Source organism: Pseudoliparis swirei, chromosome 18 (genome assembly GCF_029220125.1).
Source record: "Pseudoliparis swirei isolate HS2019 ecotype Mariana Trench chromosome 18, NWPU_hadal_v1, whole genome shotgun sequence".
In the NCBI taxonomy this organism is placed as follows: domain Eukaryota; kingdom Metazoa; phylum Chordata; class Actinopteri; order Perciformes; family Liparidae; genus Pseudoliparis; species Pseudoliparis swirei.
Window position 1 is genome coordinate 26,317,637 of NC_079405.1, and position 24,851 is coordinate 26,342,487.

General features: G+C 45.1%; 1 protein-coding gene and 1 long non-coding RNA gene across 2 annotated transcripts; one reads left to right on the forward strand and one right to left on the reverse strand.

The window, feature by feature from the left end:
• The first annotated feature begins 4,479 nt into the window (after window positions 1-4,479).
• LOC130208086 (uncharacterized) lies at window positions 4,480-5,378 on the forward strand. Its single transcript, XR_008834359.1, has 2 exons — window positions 4,480-5,088; window positions 5,182-5,378. It is a non-coding gene; the product is annotated as an uncharacterized LOC130208086 (long non-coding RNA).
• Window positions 5,379-13,428: 8,050 nt separating this feature from the next.
• LOC130208825 (transcription initiation factor TFIID subunit 4-like) lies at window positions 13,429-24,176 on the reverse strand. The gene is made up of 15 exons (XM_056438173.1): window positions 22,656-24,176; window positions 22,335-22,468; window positions 21,905-22,018; window positions 21,253-21,342; window positions 20,978-21,100; window positions 20,708-20,797; window positions 20,377-20,589; window positions 19,742-19,883; window positions 19,559-19,655; window positions 19,141-19,310; window positions 18,907-19,037; window positions 18,578-18,703; window positions 16,088-16,144; window positions 15,181-15,300; window positions 13,429-14,646 (listed from the first exon to the last, which is right to left on the reverse strand). Exons 1-15 carry the CDS (start codon window positions 23,347-23,349, stop codon window positions 14,482-14,484), a joined length of 2,466 nt encoding a protein of 821 aa, XP_056294148.1. The 5' UTR covers window positions 23,350-24,176; the 3' UTR covers window positions 13,429-14,481.
• Between the last annotated feature and the right edge of the window lie 675 nt (window positions 24,177-24,851).

The following is a 24,851-nucleotide window of genomic DNA, read 5'->3' on the forward strand; positions in this document are numbered from 1 at the left end:
CTTGACGAAAATAACAAACGCTGTGTTGGAATTTATAAAGTCTGCCCCCCCCCCCCCTCCAAACCCTCCCACACCCAACGTGGTGATGTAAAAATATATGCCCCACCTCCCGTAGACATACAAATTCCACACTGTTTTAAATGGCTGCCTTTTCACCTTCGTTCATGGATTGATTGGTGTGTATGTGCACACTGGATGACCATCTTAATGTTCTTTTACAGTTAAAGAGAGTACTTATCTTGAAGCTGCGAGAGTTATTCAATTGCGAGTGTTAAGCGAATCAGACTCCCTTTGGAATCACACAGATAATCTTTGACCTTATTGTTTGTCTATGGCTTCATTTTCGAATAAAATCCGCCGGCCGCTAGCCGTCCTTTTTTTTATTGCATCCCAGAAGAGGGAGTGAGGAAGAGGTCAGGAAGTATATTTGTGTCCATCCCTGTGATTTCAATTAGTCAGCTGAAGCACCCCCCACCCAAAAGAAAAAGACCCACTGGGGACTTAAAAGGATTTAATCCTCTCCGGCTGTGTGTCTATCAATTAGCCACACCATTAATCCCCATGGCGTAATCTCATTAGATAGAGCGCCTTTAATGAGACACCCAGAGAGAGAGAGAGAGAGAGAGAGGCCAGGCGGTAAGAGGGAGGAAGAAAAATGAGGCAGTGCAGGTATTAGACCGTGTGGAGGGGTGATTAGTTGGATGGAAGAGAGGGTCAGCAGAGAGAGAGAGAGAGAGGTGGAGGATCAAGCATGGCAGGGTATGCATAACATTAAGAAAATGGTTTGGGAAGAGGAAAAAAATGTCTGAATGTGAGGTAGAGAAATCGAGCGATACTTAATCGTGTGTTGTCCACTCAGCGGAGAGAGAGAGAGATTCCTCATCCGGCGTCCCGGTAATGAGAGCATCCGGTAATAAACCTGAGTTAACCTTTGCTGTAGTGAAGCGTGAATTCTGCTCAGGACCGGGGCCTCGCTGCAATAAGAGAGGTGGCCTCCATTGCTCTGAAATAATAATCAAAGTTAGAAGAAAGAAGAAAAAAAAGGTCATCGCGGTCCGAGATAAGCCGATTAATTTCAGAGAAAGTTTCCTTGATGGGCTTAGAGCCGGAGTTCACTTGATTCACTCGGCAGCGAGAGAGAAGAAAGCCCATCGAGCGGCCCCCTTGATGATGAATGGCGTGTGTAGCCCGGCAGCCACGGCGCCTTGTGTGTTGTAAATAAAGTTATCCTCTTCAAACATGTCCGATCGTGTCTCTTTTCATTTCCTCGCTATATTGCCATCGAGTCTCCGGGGCTGGTGCTGGGAAAAAGTCCAATTTCGAAAAAGAAGAAGAAAAAAAGAAACACCACCACCGGATGTTGGTTCTGATGCCGGCCATGTGATCCACTAGGGGGGGGGGGGGGTTCTACTGTTTAACGGACAGCCATTTATGGATGGCTGGTCGACGGGAGACAATCGGCTATTACCAAGACAGGATGTGCACATCAGTCAGGGCTGAATCGGTCCGTGCTTTATATAAAACCGCATTGGAAGAGAGAATTTCCTGCTAATAACGATTGCTTTTTTTCAAAGCGGAGTATCTTATCAATAAAGGGCCTTTTCTTTCTTCTTCTCCCGTACATTTATTCAACAGCTGTAGTTCCCGTCAGTCAAGTAAACGCAAGCCGGTGGAGTGAGTGAAATAAGGTCTGTGGTTAAGAGATTCTAATGTTTTTTTTAACGGTAGAACGCACGTCAGTAAATGAAGCTTTTAAGTGTCTGGAAGAAGAAGAAAAAACGTCGGCTAAATGAAACGGAGAGTCATCCGACCAACGAGAGTCCGCTGCCAACGGGCCCGTTGTGTAGATTTAGCTTTTGGCTTTTTACTTCTGCCAATTGCAATCATGCTTCAAAAATGCATAAAAGTGAAGTTAATCTGTGACGTTATCTTGCCAAACAAACGGTGTGAGTTTCATTAACTTGTGTTTGTGACAGAGTTTATCTTCTCAAATTCAATTTTAAAAAATCGAATGCAAAAATCCCACTGGCTTTTTGTCGAGGGAGCCCGTGTAATAGCTTCCAGGGTTATTTATGACATCGTGTGGCTGCTTATACGAAGTACATCCTGTTTCACGCGGTATGCATTCAATTGGGACATATTACTTCCTAAAATAATGTTGCACGTTGAACTTTGACCCCCTGGCTCTGACAGCTGCAGCGCAAAAGGATCGTGGGTCAGAATCTCCAGAAAAAAGCAGGCCTGGCCTTCTCGAAACACATCATCCCTGCAGCGCTCTAATGTTGCACTGCCTCTAAAACACTGGATTACCAATTGAGCAAAGCAGGCAACAGCCCTGGGGGCCTCACACCTCCAGGGGCCCCAAAAAGCCAGACTCACTGTGTCAGTTAGTTGCACATTAATTAATAAATCTCTTTGATTTGCCAGTATAGAGAAGAAGAAAAAACGCTGAAGATACTTTCTTACCTTCGCATTGAAAATGCGGAAGGTTATGTTTTGATCGCCGCGTATTTATTTGTATGCGTGTTATTCGCCTAACTCAAAAAGTATTTAACCGAATTGCATGGAATTTGGTGGGATGTTTGGTTATTATCCGGGGACCATTTGATTCGATTTTGGGATCGATCGGGTCAAAGGTCAAGGTCATGAAAAGGTCAAAATCTTCTTGAATCGCATGAAATTTGGTGGGATGTTTGGTTATTATCCGGGAACCATTTGATTAGATTTTCGGATCAATCGGGTCAAAGTTCAAGGTCATGGAAAGGTCAAAATCTTCTTTTTACCATAGCACGGTCAATTTTTATCCAATTGGCATGCAACTAATGCCAACATGTTCATAATGCAATGCCCAATCTTGTGATATGCGAAGGTATGCGCTCTACCGAGTGCCCGTTCTAGTTAATGAGGTGTTCCAGTGAACCGGGAAAGGGAGTTTGTTTACAAGGATATGAGTGTTTCTGATCAGGTTTTGAATATGCCTTCATTCATGTGTTTGAGAATGTAATCATCAAAACACAAAACCGGGAGGAGCCGGTGACAACCGGGATACTCATGTTATCACACTCAGGGTGCCGACGAGCCAGCGTGCATGAGCCTGTGTCTATGAGACGGGTCACATGTCAAAATCTGTTCCTAAGAGCTATATTATATAAATTATTGAGCCCCAGTGCAAAAGTAGGTGATTAAGACAGGTTCATTCCTAATACTAGAATGGGCACTCGGTAGAGCGCATACCTTCGCATATCACAAGATTGGGCATTGACTTCGGAACATGTTGGCATTAGTTGGATGCCAATTGGATACAAATTGACTGTGCTATGGTAAAAAGAAGATTTTGACCTTTTCATGACCTTGACCTTGACCTTTGACCCGATCGATCCCAAAATCAAATCAAATGGTACCCAGATAATAACCAATCATCCCACGAAATTTCATGCGATTCGGTTTAATACTTTTTGACTTATGCGAGTAACACGCATACAAATACATAAATACACGACGATCAAAACATAACCTTCCGCATTTTCAATGCAAAGGTAAATATAGTTGGATGAATTACTTAGAAGGCAATTAAGGTGAAAGTAATGAGGGCTTAAGATAATGTAGCCATATACACGGTCGGATGTAAGTTAGTTGAATAACAACATTGCAGAAAACTGGGCACTGAATAAAAAGAGCTTAGATCGTGCCTCCAGTTTGAGCTATTTTTGCTTTATTGGTTTCTGTATGAGTCAATGCCACCTGGAGTAATTGGTCGCAGGTCGGGGAAAAGGGAAACGGGGGAGAGCTGCGAGTGAAGAACAAAGGAAACAGCGGGCAGTCAATCGGGCGCCACTTGAAGAGGTCGAGTCATGTTAAATGGAAGAAGAGGAGAAGCAGTCGGTTGAGGCACCAACGCGCCCTTTTCTGGGGTTGATCTCGGTTAATTAGGCTCGATGGTGTTTTGAGCCCTCACCGGCGCCTTCCAGGCAGCCGCTGCCTGGAAGGCGCCGGAAGGTGGTCCCGCCCCCCAAAACTCTGATCCAATCAATGCGCTACCCCACTTGGGCGGGCGCATATTCAAATCCACTTTTGGGCGCATTGCATATTCAAACCAGCATTTGGAGCCAAACCCACTTGGGCGCATTTGGGCGCATTTAACCCACTTGGTTCAACAATTTCAAAGTGCGTAGCTATTTTTGGGCCGGCTAATGTTGTGGTAATGTTATTTCAACCTGCTAGCTAGCAGATAGATGATGCTAATCTTAGCTGTGGTAATGTCATTTCTACCTGCTAGCGAGCTAAATCTGGTTAAAACATTAGGTAACAAAGTAAGATTAATTACTGCAGATTAATCACTGTATTTGAGTGATTGTTAATGGTTAGTGGTTATCTTTCAAATGATGCCTGTGAGGCACTTGACGTTGAGACTGGTTGACTTCCAGGCTGCTTTGGAATAAGGATACCTCTGAGGCAGCCACCAGTTTTGGATAACTCTGAGGCATCATAGGTAGTGTTGACTGCCAGGCTGCCTAGTCGTTGGTATACAGGTTAACTCACAGGCATCCAGTTGGTTTTAGATACCTGTAAGGCATCTAGATGGACATTAAGAGGGGCTGACTCCCAGGCTGCTTCCTAACACTGGTTAGCTCTCAGGCAGCCAATTAGCTTTGGATGCCTGTGAGGCACTTGACGTTGAGACTGGTTGACTTCCAGGCTGCTTTGGAATAAGGATACCTCTGAGGCAGCCACCAGTTTTTGGATAACTCTGAGGCATCATAGGTAGTGTTGACTACTTTATATCAATAAATAACTACTTTAAAGACTTTAAAGACTACTTTATATCAATAAAGAACTTCAGAAAGCCAGCTCCAAACTATTACACCCCAGTGTCAATAAGTGTTTCATTGTCACATTGGTATGTGCATCAAATCTGAATTTAATACTGTGTTCGTGTCATGATATGTCTTTCCCATTTTGTTAAGGCGAAGCCAAGGACCTGTGCTCCTCCGTCGGTGCTCTGGCTGCCAGGAGCATCGAATTTAAAGAAGTGGCCATGCTGCGGGCATCAGACCCCACTGTGGCCACAGGGAGAGCCACGGAGTTCAAGTAATTTGCAATATTCCACATCCTATATATGGGCTCTGACAGGTTTAATAGACATTATTTATCCTGAATTTATGTTTTTATCTTTTCCTCCAGACAACAGCTCCAGCACCTCGCCAACCAGGTGAGGTCAAATGATCAATTTGACCTCCTCACGCACACCTTGGGGCCAGGAATGGTAGAGGTGGTGGTGGATATTTTTTAAAAGTGTGTTGACACACACATTGAAAATATTAACAATTAGCAATTTGTTGTTTGTTGTGTTCATTAATTAAATATCTTCATGTTCTACATCACTGTGTATGTGTCGTGAATTGGAAGTGTATTGAACTTGGCATCTTGATTTAACTAGTCTGATAATTTAGCTAGCTGGGCCTGAAATCGCATGGTGTAAATTACAGATCCGACATGTTAGGCATGTGGATTAAGGCAAATAGTCATGGTAACACAATATGTCAACACTAATTTCTACAGCTTCACATAAGGGTTTATTCCAGTAGAGTGTTACAAGTTAATGAAACCCCAACTTACATAAATTTTTTTTTTTTAAATGTATCGTCAGAGGACACACACATGATGGAGGAGAGACATGACTGATGGGGTGTGACATATTCTTTATTGAAAATAAAGGCCAAATACAACCCTCATACACACAGTAAAATGGTAAAAACAAAATTTCACACGCAAACAGCTTAGTTTACTAAGCACGAAGGATGGCAGAATTTAATACACTATAAATATTATCTAAATATTTTATTGGGGCAGTGTGGGACAGGTCGGAAAACTGGGGAAAGACTAGTTACGGGTTCGCTGTCTTCGCCTGCGCTTAAATGCCCCGTCGTGATGGACAGTTTGTATCTGCCGCTTGTTGTGGTCTGTCTTTGAATAGTTTGCAATCAGGTGGAGCAGTCCTCCTCCTGATCTCCTCCACCGTTATCTGGTATCTTTGTAAAAATAATTTCTGAGTCACACTCAAAGAAGGTTTCAATGTTTCAACAATATTATTCGTAACAATATTAGGATTTCATCTTCTTTACATACAGTACAGTATTGTACACATGTAATGTCTGTACATAGCCCTTCTGTCTTTACTGCCATCCCAACAGATGTTCCTATAACCCAAAACTGTGATGGGCTCTGGGGAAACCAGTCACATGGTGAAAAGGGACATTTGAGATTAGAGTGAAAATACTAGTAGGTCGAAACTCAGTATTTTGGTGAAATTGGGTTTTGATTCAATTATTATTCTATAACATGTCTATCATCCCTAAACATATCTACTTGTTTTCATTAATTGAATCTGTTAAAATGTGCTTTATTCAACCAGCCAGTCTATTTAGAACCCTCTCTTTAAAGTTGTTTTTGTCAAAATTCTATTCCATGAAATCTAACTGATCAGCTGACTTTGGGCAATCATAACATTTGAAACAGACAAATAATGAAAACATATTTGAAACAAGCTTGAAGTCAGCTTCCAAGGTCAAATTTCACCATGTGACTGGTTTTCCCAGATCCCATCACAAATGGTCTCAGCACTGTTACTACCACACTACCACTAAAAATATAAACCTGTCTTGAAGAAACCTATGCCTAGCTGTGCACTTCACCTTTTGCTCCGATGCCCTGAGCATGTCCTCAAAAGGCTGTGGACATTCTGAAATGCCGGCTGGGATGGGGCAGTAGGGCTTGGTGGAGCAGCAGGGCCGGATGGGGCAGGAAGGGTGGATGGAGCAGCAGGGCTAGATGGGGTTGGGGCTGGGCGGGCTCCACCAACCAGTGGTGACTGGTGGAAAATTGCGATCTTTGCAGATGGTCCTATAAAGTCACAAGAAGTAACCAAATTTGCTATATGAGGAGATGAACTAGTGTTGTAGTACTCGAGTCCAGATGGCAAGATAAAGAATAACTTACCACCTTTTGACACCTGCAGGGCCTTCCGCTTCCATCCTACTGTATAAAGACATTGCAAGGAACTAATAAGTATTTTTTGGGGAATTATTGAAGTCATTGTTAAATGTCAGTGTGTGAAAGAGACTTTTTTTTAGTCATTAAAGTAGGTCTAGGTTGAACCTTACCCTTCCTGGGCGCCATTTCTTCATGAACTGAAAGAGAAAGGCAATATGAGTGTGATTAGTATTATCACATAATGTTAGGCATATGCAATGTTAAAAATAATCTGGCAGATTTATTCAATAGGCCTATCTGTATAGGCCTATCTGTATGAGGAGGCATGAGGACAATTTAACTAAGGGATATCAGTCTACAGTCAACCAGTCTCAACATCAAGTGCCTCACAGGCATCCAAAGCTAATTGGCTGCCTGAGAGCTAACCAGTGTTAGGAAGCAGCCTGGGAGTCAGCCCCTCTTAATGTCCATCTAGATGCCTTACAGGTATCTAAAACCAACTGGATGCCTGTGAGTTAACCTGTATACCAACGACTAGGCAGCCTGGCAGTCAACACTACCTATGATGCCTCAGAGTTATCCAAAAACTGGTGGCTGCCTCAGAGGTATCCTTATTCCAAAGCAGCCTGGAAGTCAACCAGTCTCAACGTCAAGTGCCTCACAGGCATCATTTGAAAGATAACCACTAACCATTAACAATCACTCAAATACAGTGATTAATCTGCAGTAATTAATCTTACTTTGTTACCTAATGTTTTAACCAGATTTAGCTCGCTAGCAGGTAGAAATGACATTACCACAGCTAAGATTAGCATCATCTATCTGCTAGCTAGCAGGTTGAAATAACATTACCACAACATTAGCCGGCCCAAAAATAGCTACGTACCTTTGAAATTGTTGAACCAAGTGGGTTAAATGCGCTCCAAATGCGCTCCAAGTGGGTTTGGCTCCAAATGCGCGGGTTTGAATATGCAATGCGCTCCAAAAAGTGGATTTGAATATGCGCTCCGCTCCAAGTGGGGGTAGCGCATTGATTGGATCAGAGTTTTGGGGGGCGGGACCACCTTCCGGCGCCTTCCAGGCAGCGGCTGCCTGGAAGGCGCCGGTGAGGGCTCAAAACACCATCGAGCGTTAATTAGCCGGACCGTTTCCATGATGAGGCAAACTGAAACAGGGCAGCAGTGAACCCATATGCTGGCAGGCGCTAATATGCTAACTGCTAAGCTACAAGCTGCTAATGAAGTGTATTGTAGCAGCGGCTAGCGGCAGTTTCTTCAAGTTAGCTAAAGTAGATAAAGGAGTTAGTTAACAGGGTACATAATGGGTAAGAAGGAGGGAGAATCAGCTATTAGCACATACACAAGTTGTAACACTTACATAATGAAATTCGCACAACTGCTAAGCTACAAGCGGCTAGTGACGTGCATAGGTAGCAGCGGCTAGCAGCAGTTTCTTCAAGTTAGCTTGTTTCACTGGAAGATAAAGGGAGTTAACGGGGTACAGAATGGGGAAGACAGGGGGCTGCAAGGTTATTAGCACATACACTACCGTTCAAAAGGTTGGGATCACTTAGAAATGACTTTATTTTTCAAAGAAAAGCACTGTTTTCTCAATAAAGATAACATTAAATTAATCAGAAATACACTCTCTACATTGTTAATGTGATAAATGACTATTCTAGGTGGAAGTGTCTGGTTTCTAATGAAATATCTCCAGAGGTGTATAGAGGCCCATTTCCATCAACTATCACTCCAGTGTTCTAATGGTACATTGTGTTTGCTAATCGCCTTAGAAGACTAATATCTGATTAGAAAACCCTTGTGACATTATGTTAGCACAGCTGAAAACAGTTATGCTGGTGATATAAGCTATACAACTGGCCTTCCTTTGAGCTTGAAGTTTGTAGAACAAAATTAATACTTCAAATATTCATCATTATTTCTAACCTTGTCAATGTCTTGACTATATTTTATATTCATTTGATAAATAAAAGTGTGATTTTTCATGGAAGACACGAAATTGTCTGGGTGATCCCAAACTTTTGAACGGTAGTGTACATTAGTTATAACACCTACACAATGAAAGTTTGCACAACTGCCCCGAACACATTTGGAATTGTAAAATATTCAGGAGCATCTGTCATAATGACGGCCGTGAATGATGCGTCGTGGAATCGCCCTTCGAATATCTGTTGACATCCTCGCACGCGAAACCTGTCAAACCGCTCGAGTTGTCTTTGCGATGACATGCGAGGGTGCAGTTGGAAATTCAAGCCCGCTCCGATCACCTCAGGCGCAGGTTAAGTGCCGTTCCCCGGGACTCCGGCTGCATGGCTAAATGAACGGGATGATTCCTCCGCGGCCGAGTTGGTCTGTCGTGTCCTTTAGGGCACAATCAAGCCTCCATTCCCATCTGCCCAACCGTTTCCCTCTGTCAGCGTCACTCCAGGACGACAGACCAAAAGCTCCCCATGAATAATGGATGTGTAGCACACTCATTAGTATGAATAAATAATTGACCACCGCACGTGAAACTGAATTAATCTTGTAAACGTATGATGATATTACAATAACATGATGGGGGAGAGAAGGAACAACCGAAGTAGCTGTCCGTGAGTCCTTTGTAAGCCGATTAGTTGCAGCTCGATGCGTCCCTTCGTAGGTTTGTGCGCTACGTGTTCAAATTCCTCTCGCCGTCTTCAGAGCGGCATTTTGATATGTTTCATTGTGATGCGACAAAAGGAGAGGGACACATTCACATTCGTCTTTATTCGATCTTAATAAGTGCATTAAGGTGAGGCGAATTTAATTTGTTTCGGCATTTATATTCCTTTTTTTATGATCCAATATGTGCAGATATTTTATTTAATGAGGCAGAATTTCAGTTTTATGCGATCTGCTTGACTCTATTAGTCTGTCGATTACTCATCCAAGACACAGTGTCACTCTTTATTATTTACCACACCGCTGACAGCTTCCCTCCTTCCATTCTTACCTTTCACAATAAAAGCCCAACTTAAATGTACAAGACCGCTGACCACAGTACCAAAAACCGTCAGAAATGTTATCCCTACACTTCGTTATACACTTGGCTTTACTCAGCACTTTACTTTGTTTTCCCTTTGTATATTTATTTTCCTCTGTATATTTAGTATTTTAGTTTAGTATTTAGTATTGTTATTGTGTTTTATTTTTATTAATGCTCTAACGTGCACCGCTGCTGTGATCCTGAAATTTCCCGACTGGGACTAATAAAGGATTATCTTATCTTATCTCTTTTGGTTCTCTCTCGTGGTTATTTCCATAACTTTGTTTTGACGTGATCCTAAACTTGATTTGACCTTGAAGCCTTTGGTTCCCTCGTGTACCAGTGAAGGGTATGAACTCCACTGCAGGCGGGATTCTCTCGTGTGACAAACAGCTGACTCACATGAACCGGTCACCAGACATCCAGGATTTTTAAAAACAGGACATTCCCGAGACCGCATAACGAGAGCGAGTCCTGAATCCCACTTCCTGTCCCTGAATATGAAACTAAACCTGAGTTTTCATGAGTTACAGCGATTAAAACATGAATCGCTGATCCTTGTGAAACAGTCGCATGTTAGCCGTGTACAGCCGTGCTGCAAAATGAAGGGGCGAGGGAAATACCCATGAGGCATTGTTGCTTTTACGAGATCCAAACAGAGCCCACCCTGTCCATCCCGTCACCAGTGTTGCCAGGTCCGCGGTTTTCCCGCGGAATTGGGCTACTTTCAAAGTGTTGCCGCGGGTTGAATTTTGTGTCCGCTGGTTCGGGTACACCTATTTTGCATGCAAATTACATGAATATCTTGAAATAAAAATCCATATTTTAAATGAAATAATTTATTTATACCCAAATCCTACCAAACTGACTCCAGATCAGCACGTACACACATTTTATTTATGATAACATACTGTATCTAATTATACAAGGCCATTTTAGGACCTTGGTTGAAATAACTCTTTTGGGAAAACTGCTTTTAATGCTGGCATACTAAACATTTGGTGTTACTTTGTAGATATTACAATACATTTGGCAATGATAGCAATGCTGTTGGACTTTAAAAGCAGTGTATATGGTTTGGCACGGGCATATTTTGAGTTCTGATATTGGGCTGGTTTTTGGGCTGGTTTTGATTGGCCATTGGGCTGGTTTTGTCACACAGACCTGGCAACCCAGCCCGTCACCCTGTATCCAAAATGTCTCCCATTCGACCCGGAGCTTGTTTGTTCCTGTGCATGTCACACGCTTCTGGACCGCAGTGTGTTCCTGTCCCGCCTCACACATAGGAGACGGCTATAACCGGATATGTCCCCCCCCCAGTGAGGCTGCTGCTGCTTGACCTAATTCAACTCCATTAAAGAGGCCAACGGGCTATTAACCCCCGTGTCCGTAGCCCACCGGTTTAGCCACACTTACAAACCCATTTCAGCAGCAGTCGTAAACACTGGCCTTATTATCGTATCTCCGGGCCACAGCAGTCTGGCCCCGTCCGCCCCACAATGAAAGAGTCCCAAAGTCAGCATTAACCCGGGTGGAACAAGGGCACGCAGGAAATGGACTTGAGTCGATGTGGACTAATAAACTGCTGTTTAATGTTATATTGAAGGTTTGATCAATCAGGAAAAGGCGTTGAATTCATTCACTTCCATAAGGGCGGTGATAGACTGCTGGATTCCTGCATCTTATTGGACGATAAAAGTGCCGCATCAGTTCATGCAAATCACATTCTCACGTTCCTCCTTGGAGGGAGTTTTATTCATAAGCTCCGAGCTTAATCAACTATATGCAAGGAGGCGTTAAAAAGGATGAAATTAATTAGCTGAATTGTGAGTATTGCATTTGTCTCTCAGCGTGCTTATTGTGGGATTACTAATGAGAATTTTTGGGGAATTCATCGGGTTTTTTCTCGCAAAGTAACGTCGATGAAGAGAGCGTCGCGGCCCTCTTGTTCATCTCTCGCTACGGCGGTTCTTACCTTTCATAAAGATTTTTCATAAGCGTCTGATTCAAAGTGAGTAATGGGGGCAGGGGGAGCTTTCAACAGCCTCCAACCATCATTAAAGCTGAGCCCCCCCCCCTGTGAGCGTAAACAAGCAAAGATGTTCAGACTGGAGAGATTCATCATAACAGTGCAAGAGGGGCCCCCTGCTGAGAAGCACTATCACAGCAGTCATCACACACACACACACATGACAACAGTGAATGAAACAAATTAGTAACCACCCCCTTAAATAAATGCCGTGGAAGGAAAGCGGCGCCGTTACTTCTCTCCTCTTCCCCTCTGGCGGGCTCGGGGTGTTTACCCAACACCTTCAGGTGCAGCGACTGAGCCGTCGCTAGGCAACCCGCACCGTCCCCTGTTGTTGCTCTGCCTCTGGCACTCAAGTGGGAGCTTATGTGGACTTAACTCTGAAAGAGCAGCAGTGTTGAGGAGTGGAAGGAGGATTACCAGGAAAAATATTGGATTGGGTTTGAGGCGCAAAGGGTCGAGGCCTCGACTGAGTGACCGGCCGCCGCCGCGAGGGACTCGCCAGGCCTCGACCGCCCCGGACTCATGAGTGAAAGCCTGGCTTTCATCCAGCTCGGCTCAGCAGCACAATAACGGGATACAACTGGCAATCTCTCTCTCTCTCTCTTTTTTTGTTGCCAAACAGGAGTGCCCGAAGGATTCGCTTCGTAGTGTGTGTGTGAGCGCCTAACTTAACCAAATTTAAGAAGAGAATATGAACTATACACAAGAACCTGCAGTTTGAGGACCACCTCAGCTCCGGGAGAAGAAGAATCCTGTAATGGGGCAAAGTTGCCACCTAGTGGCTCCCCACGTGTACTACCATTATCGAACATAATGCTGTGGCTCGTCCCCGCTGACGGCTCCAAATAGACACTTATTGTTCCTCTTTTGGTCCACGCCGAAACCAAAGCTGCTCCCAATCATGGCCGCATCAGGCAACTGTCCCCGTGGCAGAGTGGCCCAATTATGTCCAGCACACGGTTGTGTTGAACACTCGCAGATGTTGCAGCTGTTGCACAGTGTGTGTGTGTGTGTGTGTCGGGTCGATGATGGAGCCGGACTTGAACACGACTCCCCAACGTAGAACCGCGCGGACTGTGAGCAGACTGTGTGTGTGTGTGTGTGTGTGTGTGTGTGTTTATGTTCTGCCCATGGGAGTCGTCTCCATCGGCGCCTCTGTGGACCCGCCGGTGTACGACATGCGGCTTTGCAGATGTTTAGAGGATTTCGTGGAATGATCTGCGAACAGGTAGAGTAAGAAGGAATTAAAGGCTCATTCATGAACAACGCCTCGGCAGCCTCAGGACCTCATCCAGATGTTGTGGTGACGCAACGCCGCCCCCTGGTGGCACAGCGCAACACGACGCCCGTTATCACTGGAAATCACCAAACCACACCAGTTCCTGTAAAATCATTATTTATTCAAACTATTTAATTTCTTTTATGCCGGGTGGGTAAAATTCTCAATTCTATACAAAACCACGTGTAAACCTCAGGTGTAACATTTACAAACGAGAAGATAACGCCACCTTCTCGAGTCGTCGGACACTGTTGAAAAAAGTACAAATGTGTGTCTGTGGGCGGCTACAAAAATAGAAATCGCTTTCAGGTAGATGTATGTTTGGTATAGCAATGAGGGTTACAAGTTTTAGAAGTCAATACACGTTAAACTACTTTTAAAAACAACAATTTAAAAGATTAAAAACTAAAAGATAACAAAGAACAAAACCCTCTGAAACAAACCACTCACTGAAAATTACACACACCCAACATGTCAAAACTGATTTAAAAACACATCCAACGCAGGTTAATGCCTTTTTTTGTTTTGAATTGTTACGCGACATGAAATTAAATAAATATCTAAACATTAATTTAAGGAATTTAGGAAATAAATATGCTGAACAAATAAAAGTATACAGAGGACAGACGGAGCGGTTACGTTGCTATATGGCTTATTCATAGCGAGGAAGGCCACTCAGTAGGTTAAACTAATTCAGGTAACAAATCAAATATTCAATCATTTTTTAAATCAAATTAGTCGGTGGGCTAATAAAAACAAATTTGATTAGCAAACAAAATTATTTCCATTGCTGTTTCAGTCTAATGAGCTTAGAAATCATCTATAAAATATATATACTGTACTGAGTGACAGTGTATAATGTCCAATAAGACATTTGTTCATACGGGAACTCTTCCTCATAACACGGAGAGTGATAGTCCAGAAGTGGTCTGATGGGGGGGGGGAAGGGGGGGGCATCCACTATGGTTACGACTGTACTTCAGGTTATCAGGTGTATCTGAAAAGCCTCGAAATGTGCCGAGTCGCTGCCCTCCACCTCTTCATCATTTAGAAGAGTCTTTGTGGTGGGAGCGGTTAGTACACACACACACACACACACACACACACACACACACACACACACACACATCTCCCCCCCCTCGTGACAGCGGGCCTATTTGAGGAAGCCCTTGTAGAGGAAGTGGGAGCGGCTGGTGGATCGGTCGTTCTCCAGGCAGAAGAGCAGGTCCCTGAGGTTGACGCGCGTGATGCGCTGCCGCGTGGGCCTGGAGCCCGCCGCCGCCGCCCCCCCGGACTGAGAGGGACCCGGACCGGACCCCTGAGAGAGGGAGGAGGCAGATGGGCGGAGGGGGGAGAACGAGAGGTTTAGGGAAGGTTATGTGACAGGTGTACAATGCTTTACCCGCACATATATATATATATATCAGGGTTATTACACATTTTGACCAATGGATTTCCAGGAGTTTAAACCAAATGTATTTCTTGTATTTTTCAATAAACATTAAAAAGCCGTCTCCGTGCAGAAGACCAGCACAGAGGAGGCGATGTCGTCGGATTGTACAAATAAAGCACCGGCTTCAAAATGACCGCGGTAATCCAATGAAGGGGGAATCAAACGGGCCCTTTATGGTGGTGCGTGGTGAGCCGCCTGTTTGTGAGAAAAGCCTCTGCTGTTGTGGGCCGCTCCCCAGAGAACCCAGTGTGGAGAGAAAGAATGAATGAAAGAAGGAAAGAAAGAAAGAAAGAAAGCCCTTAGTGGAGACTTTGTGGACACGCCACACCACAGGTTCTTCATCCAGCTGGCCCCGGACACAGACCACCGTGTGGGGAATGTTGTGTAATTAGCGGTTACCTCGGCTCCGGCGGAGGAGGATGGAGAGTCCGGCATCTTCTTCTTCCGGGGACCGATGGCTGCCAGCGCTGTGAAGTTGGCCTCCTTCTGCCTGATCTGAGCCAACTCCTGCTGCTGCATCTGGACGGTGAACACACGGCGACGTGAAAACCCCGGCCTGCGTCGCCTCAACGTGAGGAGACAGGAGGAGACACGAGGAGACGCGAGGAGACGCGAGGAGACGCGAGGAGACACGAGGAGACGCTAGGAGACACGAGGAGACGCTAGGAGACACGAGGAGACGCTAGGAGACACGAGGAGACGCGAGGAGACGCTAGGAGACACGAGGAGACGCTAGGAGACACGAGGAGACGCTAGGAGACACGAGGAGACACGAGGAGACGCTAGGAGACACGAGGAGACGCTAGGAGACGCGAGGAGACACGAGGCTAGGGAGGCTAGGAGGCTAGGAGACACGAGGCAGGAGACTGAGAGGCTAGGAGACACGAGGAGGAGGCTAGGAGACACGAGGACACTAGGAGACGAGAGGCTAGGAGACACGAGGCAGCTAGGAGACACGAGGAGACGCTAGGAGACACGAGGAGACGCGAGGCTAGGAGACGAGGAGGCAGGAGACACGAGGAGACTAGGAGGCGAGGAGACACGAGGAGGAGACTCGACTCGACGCTAGGAGACACGAGGAGACGCTAGGAGACACGAGGAGACGCTAGGAGACACGAGGAGACACGAGGAGACGCTAGGAGACGCGAGGAGACGCTAGGAGACACGAGGAGACGCGAGGAGACGCGAGGAGACACGAGGAGACGCTAGGAGACACGAGGAGACGCTAGGAGACACGAGGAGACGCGAGGAGACACGAGGAGACGCGAGGAGACGCGAGTCGACCGTCCCGATCCTCTCGTCTTACCTCTTTGGCCTTCTGCTTCAGACGCAGCTGCTCCGGGTCCTCCTGCCGCGCTCGAGACTGAAAGCCATTCATAAGTAATGGAAAACGTGTTGTACACACAAACACACTATATATATATATATGTGTGTATATGTATGTATATTTATTTATGTAAATATATATATATATATATTAGGGCTGTCAATCGATTAAAAAAAATTAACGAATTAATCGCACATTTTGAAATTCATTAATCGCGATTAAAAGTTTTTTTTCTTTTTAAAGACCAAACTTCACACAGAGCTGTGTTTTCAAAGAGGCTCCTACCTATAAAGTGCCAGCGATGTATTTAATATTGTGGATGATAAATTGTTTCTTCAGTGAAACATCAGATTAGTAAAAAATATATATATATATTGAGACCCCATTGGTCCTGTCATCTTTAACACTGAACAGCAGCAGAACCAGTGGCCTTGATAACTGACTGACATTCACATGTGTCACGTTAACCCTCTGGAGGCATTTTATGCATTTTACAAAAAAATGTAAATTCACCTTTTAAAGGCGTTTGCATATGACACACCCCCACGTGTTATACATCAAACATTCCAGAACAATCTCAGCTCTATTCAATGAGGCTCAGTTGTCCTGGTGCCGTGTTCTCTGGTTCTCTGACTGACAGGCTGCTATAGAGCCTCACCCGTGAGGTGGGAGGTCCTTTGTGATTTACTGAGTGTTCATTGGTTGTTTTTTTCGCTAAATGTTGACAGACAAACGGATTGACCAATCACGGTGAAGGTTTCGTGTGTCGAGTTCTTTCCGCGCCGCGTCCCCCGACACGTCGCCCCTCCGTTCCTCTGTGTATCAGAGGGGGAGACGGGAGGAAGGAGGAGCAGGAGGAAACCCGACTGATTCATCCACGAGTTAAACTGATTTCTGCTCCTTATTTTCGCGGAGAAATAATTGTTTTAAAAATGGAAACAGTGTAAAAACTTCAACGAACACCGGAAGTAAACAAAGTTGCGTTAATTGCGTTAAAATATTTTAGTGCGTTAACGTGGCCAAATTAATCGCATAGATTAACGCGTTAACGCTGACAGCCCTAATATATATACATACATACATATACACACATATACAGGACTGTCTCAGAAAATTAGAATATTGTGATGAAGTTCTTTATTTTCTGCAATGCAATTAAAAAAACAAAAATGTCATGCATTCTGGATTCATTACAAATCAACTGAAATATTGCAAGCCTTTTATTCTTTTAATATTGCTGATTATGGCTTACAGCTTAAGAAAACTCAAATATCCTATCTCTAAATATTAGAATATCATGAAAAAGTATACTAGTAGGGTATTAAACAAATCACTTGAATTGTCTAATTAACTCGAAACACCTGCAAGGGTTTCCTGAGCCTTGACAAACACTCAGCTGTTATAAATCTTTTTTTTACTTGGTCTGAGGAAATATTAAAATTTTATGAGATAGGATTTTAGAGTTTTCTTAAGCTGTAAGCCATAATCAGCAATATTAAAAGAATAAAAGGCTTGCAATATTTCAATTGATTTGTAATGAATCCAGAATGCATGACATTTGTTTTTTTAATTGCATTACAGAAAATAAAGAACTTCATCACAATATTCTAATTTTCTGAGACAGTCCTGTATACACACACACACGTTTATATATACACATATACAGGACTGTCTCAGAAAATTAGAATATTGTGATGAAGTTCTTTATTTTCTGTAATGCAATTAAAAAAACAAAAATGTCATGCATTCTGGATTCATTACAAATCAACTGAAATAGTACAAGCCTTTTATTCTTTTAATATTGCTGATTATGGCTTACAGCTTAAGAAAACTCAAATATCCTATCTCTAAATATTAGAATATCATGAAAAAGTATACTAGTAGGGTATTAAACAAATCACTTGAATTGTCTAATTAACTCGAAACACCTGCAAGGGTTTCCTGAGCCTTGACAAACACTCAGCTGTTATAAATCTTTTTTTTTACTTGGTCTGAGGAAATATTAAAATTTTATGAGATAGGATTTTACAGTTTTCTTAAGCTGTAAGCCATAATCAGCAATATTAAAAGAATAAAAGGCTTGCAATATTTCAGTTGATTTGTAATGAATCCAGAATGCATGACATTTTTGTTTTTTTAATTGCATTACAGAAAATAAAGAACTTTATCACAATATTCTAATTTTCTGAGACAGTCCTGTATATATATACACACACATATATATACATAGATACACATATATATTTATATAAATACACACATATATACACGGATATAAATATATATACACACATGCATATATTTATATACATACATATATTTACACTATTTGACAGCAGGTGTGTGAATCCACATGATTGTACTTACTCTTCTACCCAAAAACCTTTTACTACAATCTTTTGCCAAGTGAGTTTCGCCCTTTGGACATATCTTTGTGATCAGTATTATTATCTGAGAGTTGCGCTGCACCTTAGCTGCCTTCAGGAGGATCTCTCTCTCCTGGCCCTCCTTCCGTTGTTTCTCCAGATGGTCCAACTGCTCAAAGAACCTGAGCTGAGCCCGAACGTCACTGCTCTGCTCACACGCGTCATCCTCCTGCACAGACAGCGAGGGCACAATGTTACGCAATAAAAAGGTTAAACAAAACAAAAGAGATTCTTGCGTTTGCGTGAACTCAAAACGTCGTTGGAAGTCTCCGTCCCTCGCGGGCAAAAAGGCAGCGTTGTAAAAACCGTGGACGGCGGGGGAGGAGCCTCGATACTCGTCCGGGTCGCTCTCTCGTGATGCGGTGAACAAACCTTGAAGTTGCCGTTTCTCTGCTGAGCCACTTGGGAAAGTTTCCCCAGCAGGTTCTGGAGGCGCTGCTGAGCCGCGTGGGAGACGAGGTTCACCACCTCGGCACCCAGGTCGCTCACACCGTACCGCCGACCTGGAAGAGAGGCATCTCGGGGCTTAGAGAGGATGGATGGTTGATGGATGGATGGATGGATGGATGGACGCCGCGCTGTCAAACATGTTGGGACGCGCCTCACCTATCTCCTGCATCCTCCTCTGCAGGGTGGCGAAGGGGAGGAACGCCACGTCCTTACAGGAATGCGTCACCGCGCCCACGAGTCCAGAGTTGGTTGCGAGGATATTCGCGCTCTCCTCGGAGAGGCTCACGCCGGCCATGGAGGTCACGTCGTTGATGTCGTCCTCATCTCTGTCAACGGAAGGTGTGGCAAAATAAAGCGTTGAACCTCTGACTCATCCCTACGAACTGAACATCTGTCCATCAACTCCACATTTGTAAGTTGTAAAAAGGGGTTTAAATAAAGGGTTTTATTTTTCTGGACGCATTCTAAGAGGTTCCAAAAGTACATTTTCCACCTGCAGTCAGTAAAAACCTGCGTGGTTAAAAAAGGACAATCATGTTGGAACTGATTAGAATGTTGTAACCATTCGTCTTACTTGCCAACCGCCTCCCTCAGCTTGATCTTTTGAGCCAGGCTGTAGGACGCAGCGGAGGCGTGTCTAGAAAAGGACGACAGCTCCGGCCTCACGGGAACTGGTAGAGACACCAAATCTCAAATGAATATCACACACACACACACAGAAAGACGAGAAGACTGAGACCACATCCGACGTCCTCACCTGGCTGCAGCGCCTTCAGCTGGACCGGCTGCTGCCCCAGCATGGTGCGGCCAGGGGCCTGATTCCTGAGAGTCACCATGGGGGTCGCCGGTAAGGCTGCCTGAGGTTTAAACATTGCTCTCTGCTGTTGGGCCTGCATGACCTGCATGGAGGAAGGTCAAAATGCAGATTGTGTAGATATCAGCAGAGTTATATGTAACTTTTTTTTTTGTCAGGGAGAGGAAATAGAAATGTCGCTGAAAGTTAGAGACCTGATAACAGGGTTCATACACATTTTGACCAATGGATTTCTAGGACTTTAAACCATATTTCCATGACCTCGGTGTGTACATGATAGTGGATTATCCCCGAGCTACTGTTGCTACGGCCACCGAACTTTTCAGTTACGGTGCGTTCACTTGCCGGGCTTATAATCTGAGCGTCTTTCTTTTAAAATCATATTCATCATTTCAAACTCAGCGTAAATGAACATGCGAGTAAAACAAATGTCCAGGACTTTTTTCAAAACATTTGTAGTTTCATTTTTTTTAAAGGACTTTTCCAGACCTGGAAATAACCATTTTAAAATGCCGTGACTTTTCCAGGTTTTCCATAACCGTACGAACCCTGTACTAAATATGTGTTAGTGGGTTTACCAGTGAGGGGGTCAGTCCCGGTTTGCTGATGACCGGCTGGAACTGAGGCCTGCTGACCGGAGCCGCGAGACGGGCCGCCGGGCTGCCCAGGACCACCGTGGTGGGGATGGGTGAGGTGGAGGGCACTGGACCCGCAGCCGGCTGGGGGACCAGACTCTGCTGGATGAAGGCTGCCGAGTCCGGGGTGAGCTGCCTCAGGGCTGGGAGGCTTCTCTGCGAAAGATAAGAAACAGGTAATATTTTTTACAGAAATGCACTTAGAAAGATTTTTGTTTTCGTTATGTATTTTGCTGCAAAGTAGAACATGACAGTAGAATATAAGCCATCTTACCTTCAGGAAAGGCACAAGGTACGGTTGGGGTGAGGAGTTGAGCTCTTTGTACAATCTGCTGGTGAAATCCTCCGCTTCCAGTCTGCCCTCCTAACATTCAGGCATAAAGTGCCGTGACTTGCAGATACAGATGATGTTTTCATTTTTTTTTTTAAAGGAGAAGCGGGAATTATTTAAGTCAATAATTGTATTTATTTGTGATATGACCATATCCCTGTTCAATGAGAGGGCTCAGAGAGCAGTTTTCTCCGGTCTGCGGGGCTCGCTCACCAGCAGGTCCTTGACCAGCTCCCTCGCGCTGGCTGCAGTCTCCGTGGTTTGCTTCCCGCTGGACGCCAGCTTGATCAATGTAGACAGGAAGTTCTTACACTTCTTCACGTTCTCCATCGTCTCCTGCCAAACACACAGAGCTTTCAGATTATGAACACATTGACGTTTCATTTTGGAATGATCGCGGTATACATCTTTTGCTCTTTTTTATTATTTTTATCCTACGACTGTCGCGCGGCTCCATCCGATCCCCTCGGGGCGGAGACACCACTCACTTTGCTTATTGTTACTGAGGTCACCGTGGTCCCAGCTGTGTGGCCGACAGTCCTGGGGGTAATTCCTGGTACTGCAGCCCCAACTGAGCTCTGGGAAGACGAGACATCACCATCATCACGGTTATTTAGGTTGTTCAAATGATCCAAAAAGCCTAATCTCAAGTCATTGCAGAAGAGTGTGGGGCTTTAGAGTTGCTTCCTAAGAGGAAGCAGGTGTTCCTCCCCTGCATTGGATTAAAGTTGGGTATGCTTCCTCAAAAAATGACTGTAAAAGCACACGTTGTTTGTAGCTGGAAAAATCTGCTGAGACGTTTCTGCGTGTGCTCTTGATAAAGAAACACCGTGCCTCAATCTAGGTCTCAACTCTACGATAATAGATTACCAATAACCGCAGGCAATCAAAAAACATGGAATTTAACAACCCATCTTTTAGAGAATGACTGTGTATTTGTATCCTTTCCATTGAGGCTAACTGCACTCACTTTGAGTGTCCTTTTAATAATGTATTATAGTACATTCTGATATGACCAGTTCATGTGCCACACAGTGAAAGAGCCACTTTGTGTCATCCGTCAGTCAGTCTTACGGACACCAGCGGGACAAGCGACCAGAATGAGAAATCGCTTTGACGCCAACACACAGGCAGGGTCACCTGAAGGATGGGAGGTCTGTGAAGAGTGGTGGTCGCAGGGAGTGGCGCCGGGCCGGGACAGCCTTGACGGATTGCGCTGGGGGCGACTTCGTGTCTGATGATGTTTCCAGGAGCCTGGAGACGGTGGACAACACACAGTTTAGAAGACGTCTCCCGATTTCACGTTAAAATGACACATCGTTTAATGATCGGCGATCTAATAACATCGCCACGATACGATAGTTGAAGCTCTTCCGTCTCACTCTTTAAAATCCAATTTCATCTCATAGGAATGTGTTACGCAAATTGATCACACGTCCCCGATTAAATACAAATTGATATTGTCCTGTGGCAGACTTTGTGGCATGAGGAAAATACACAACACAACAATGCTGTTCGTGGACTATAACGCTGACACAGAGCTTTTTCAAGGCAGAGAAGGGGGCCGTACCTGTCCAGGAGGCATGCTTGTTGGTGTAGGGGTCGGAGGTGCCATGCCTCCCTGGGCCTGGGCCTGGATCTGGGCCAGAGCCTGCTGATGAATCATCAGCAACTGTCCACTCTCACTGCGCACAAGCACCATCCCTGAACCAGAAATCACCACCAATAAGTGTTATCTATAGGGCATCGTGGTGAATCTGAGAGGACACGTGCTCTAAACATTTATATATTCTGTATTAGAAAAGAAAAATAATCATTCAATGTTTATTTTTCCAATCAAATGGAGTAAAGGGACCAGGAGTCACGTGTGTAAATGAACGAGCTCACTCACCAGGGGGGAGCTGGATGTTATGCAGGCCGATGCTGGGCTGTCCCGGTGAGGTCTGGGGGAGCCTCGGGGCCAACATCTGGGGCGTCAGGGCTACCGTCGACGGAAACCGGACAGCACCGTGAGTGACAGCCGGCGGCGGGGGGACCGTCTGCATTGTTGTTGTTGTGGGCGCCTCTGCCTTGATGATGTGCGACCCGGCGGTGAAGGGCACCGGGCCGGACGGCTGGCTGCTGTTGACAAGCGGGGTCCGGATGCCGTAACCCGCGTGACCCGTCGTCGTGACCGCCGCGGCTCGCCCCGCGTCGTCTGTCCCGTTCAAAGTTGCCCCCGAGGGCTGCGCGGGCGGCCTGACGCCGCTCGGCGGGGTCGCGAGCGGCGTCTGGATCACGCTGCTTGACGCGGGGTGCGTTATGGCGCCGCCGGCCGGACCTTTTGACACCGCCGCTCCGCCGGCGACGGATATCACGCTACCCCCGCCGCCGGTGCCACTCGTCGGCGTCGCCCCCACGAGAGAGTCGCCACTTCCTGAATACTCAGAGTTCACAATGCGGCTCCCGTTGAAAGTCTGCGCCGAGTGCGAGACGACTTTCCCCCCGTGGTTCGTGAGCGGCGGAGTAGCGGCGCCGCCAGCAACAAGTGTCCCGTCGGGGTCGCGTCCCGCGGTGGAGTCCGTGCTGGCCGTCGACGCATCCATGGTTGGACCATGGGGGAGCTCGTTATGATGAGACCCCCCCCCCCCCTCTCCTCTTCCCCCTCGGCAACTTCAACGCAACTTCAACGCACGGACGGATCTCGATTGTGATGGGGGCAAAAACTCGTACGTTTTTTATTTATTTATTTTTTATCTCACTCGACTCCGGCGCTTGATTTTTGCGTATACCCGGAGAGACAAAGAGGAAAACAGCATTAGTAGTTACAGCGTACCTGCTCTGGCAATCGTCTCGACCAAGTCCCAGCTGGACATTAGCTCGCGTTACCCCGCTGTCCGGTAACTATAGCCATGTAATTACCGGCTGCCTCGTGCCTACACCGGTGGTTGTTGTGACACGAGAACGACGGGTGTGACTCTCCAGACGGCACGGGATGACAAACTACCGCTTTATTCACCTCTGTGTGTAAAAAAAGCTCATCCAACGGTCCGGAACCAACCGCCATCTTCACACTCCCGCGAGCTTGTGAGAAGCGAGGGACTTACCAACTGACGTGCGCGTGCGCACAACGGCCAAACGTCTCTGCGGAGGGGTTTTCCGCGGGCTGTGATTGGCTGCTGCGCATTCTAAAAGGCGGTACCAATGGCTTCAGCTGTCATTCCAGGGGACATACGAGACGGAACAACAACGTGTCGGAGACGAATGGCCTTCGTCAAATATTACGCGGTCGCCGACGTGTTTACACAAACCCAATGGCGATTTAGTTTCACAATTGTACCGCGTTACTATTGGGGGAATAATAACGTGGTTTACGACGAGCCAACACGTCTAATTTCAGAGTTTACTCACTCTTGGTGCGCGGGGCAAGATGGCTGCAGTATTTTGGCCAACACGTGAAGTAGCTGTTGTAAAGAGGCTCGTGAGGCTCGTGAGGCTCGTGAGGACGCCTCCCCCCCCCCCCCCCTCCCCCCCTCCCCCCTCCTCGTTGAGAGCAGACAGTGCTGTCAGCAGGGACTCACCGTGGTGGAAGTCCCACGTGCGCTCACTTTTACATTGTTTTCGGTTTTGAAATATAAAGTTAAATGTAAGCTAATGCTACTGTCATGTATTAAAAAGTTACAACTGTGCAACCATAGGAGCACAGTCATCTCTACTAGTCATATTCTGGTATAGGCCAATACATGTATATGTATGTATATATATGTATATACATATATATGTCTATCTATGTGTGTATATATATGTGTATATATATATATAAGCAATCATCTCATCCAATACAGCTGTGAGGAATTTTGCATGTGCCATTTTATATAGAAAATAATATATTTTATATTAAAACATTATATTGTACTACTTAAAGTAATCATGTCATGTATATGTTAAAAGGAAAACTGAAAAAATAAAATATGTATAATATTTGTATGTATTGATTTTATTTTTATATATAGATATAAAAATAAAATCAATACATACAAATATTATACATATTTTATTTTTTCAGTTTTCCTTTGACTTTATATAAAATCAATACATACAAATATTA

Coding starts and splice junctions, on each gene's coding strand:
- LOC130208825 (XM_056438173.1), bottom strand. CDS start 23,349: ATGGATGCGTCGACGGCCAGCACGGACTCCACCGCGGGACGCGACCCC. Junction 20,798..20,977: donor AGCTGGTCAAGGACCTGCTG/GTGAGCGAGCCC, acceptor CCTGAATGTTAG/GAGGGCAGACTGGAAGCGGA. Junction 14,647..15,180: donor CCTCCTCCGCCGGAGCCGAG/GTAACCGCTAAT, acceptor TCCCTCTCTCAG/GGGTCCGGTCCGGGTCCCTC.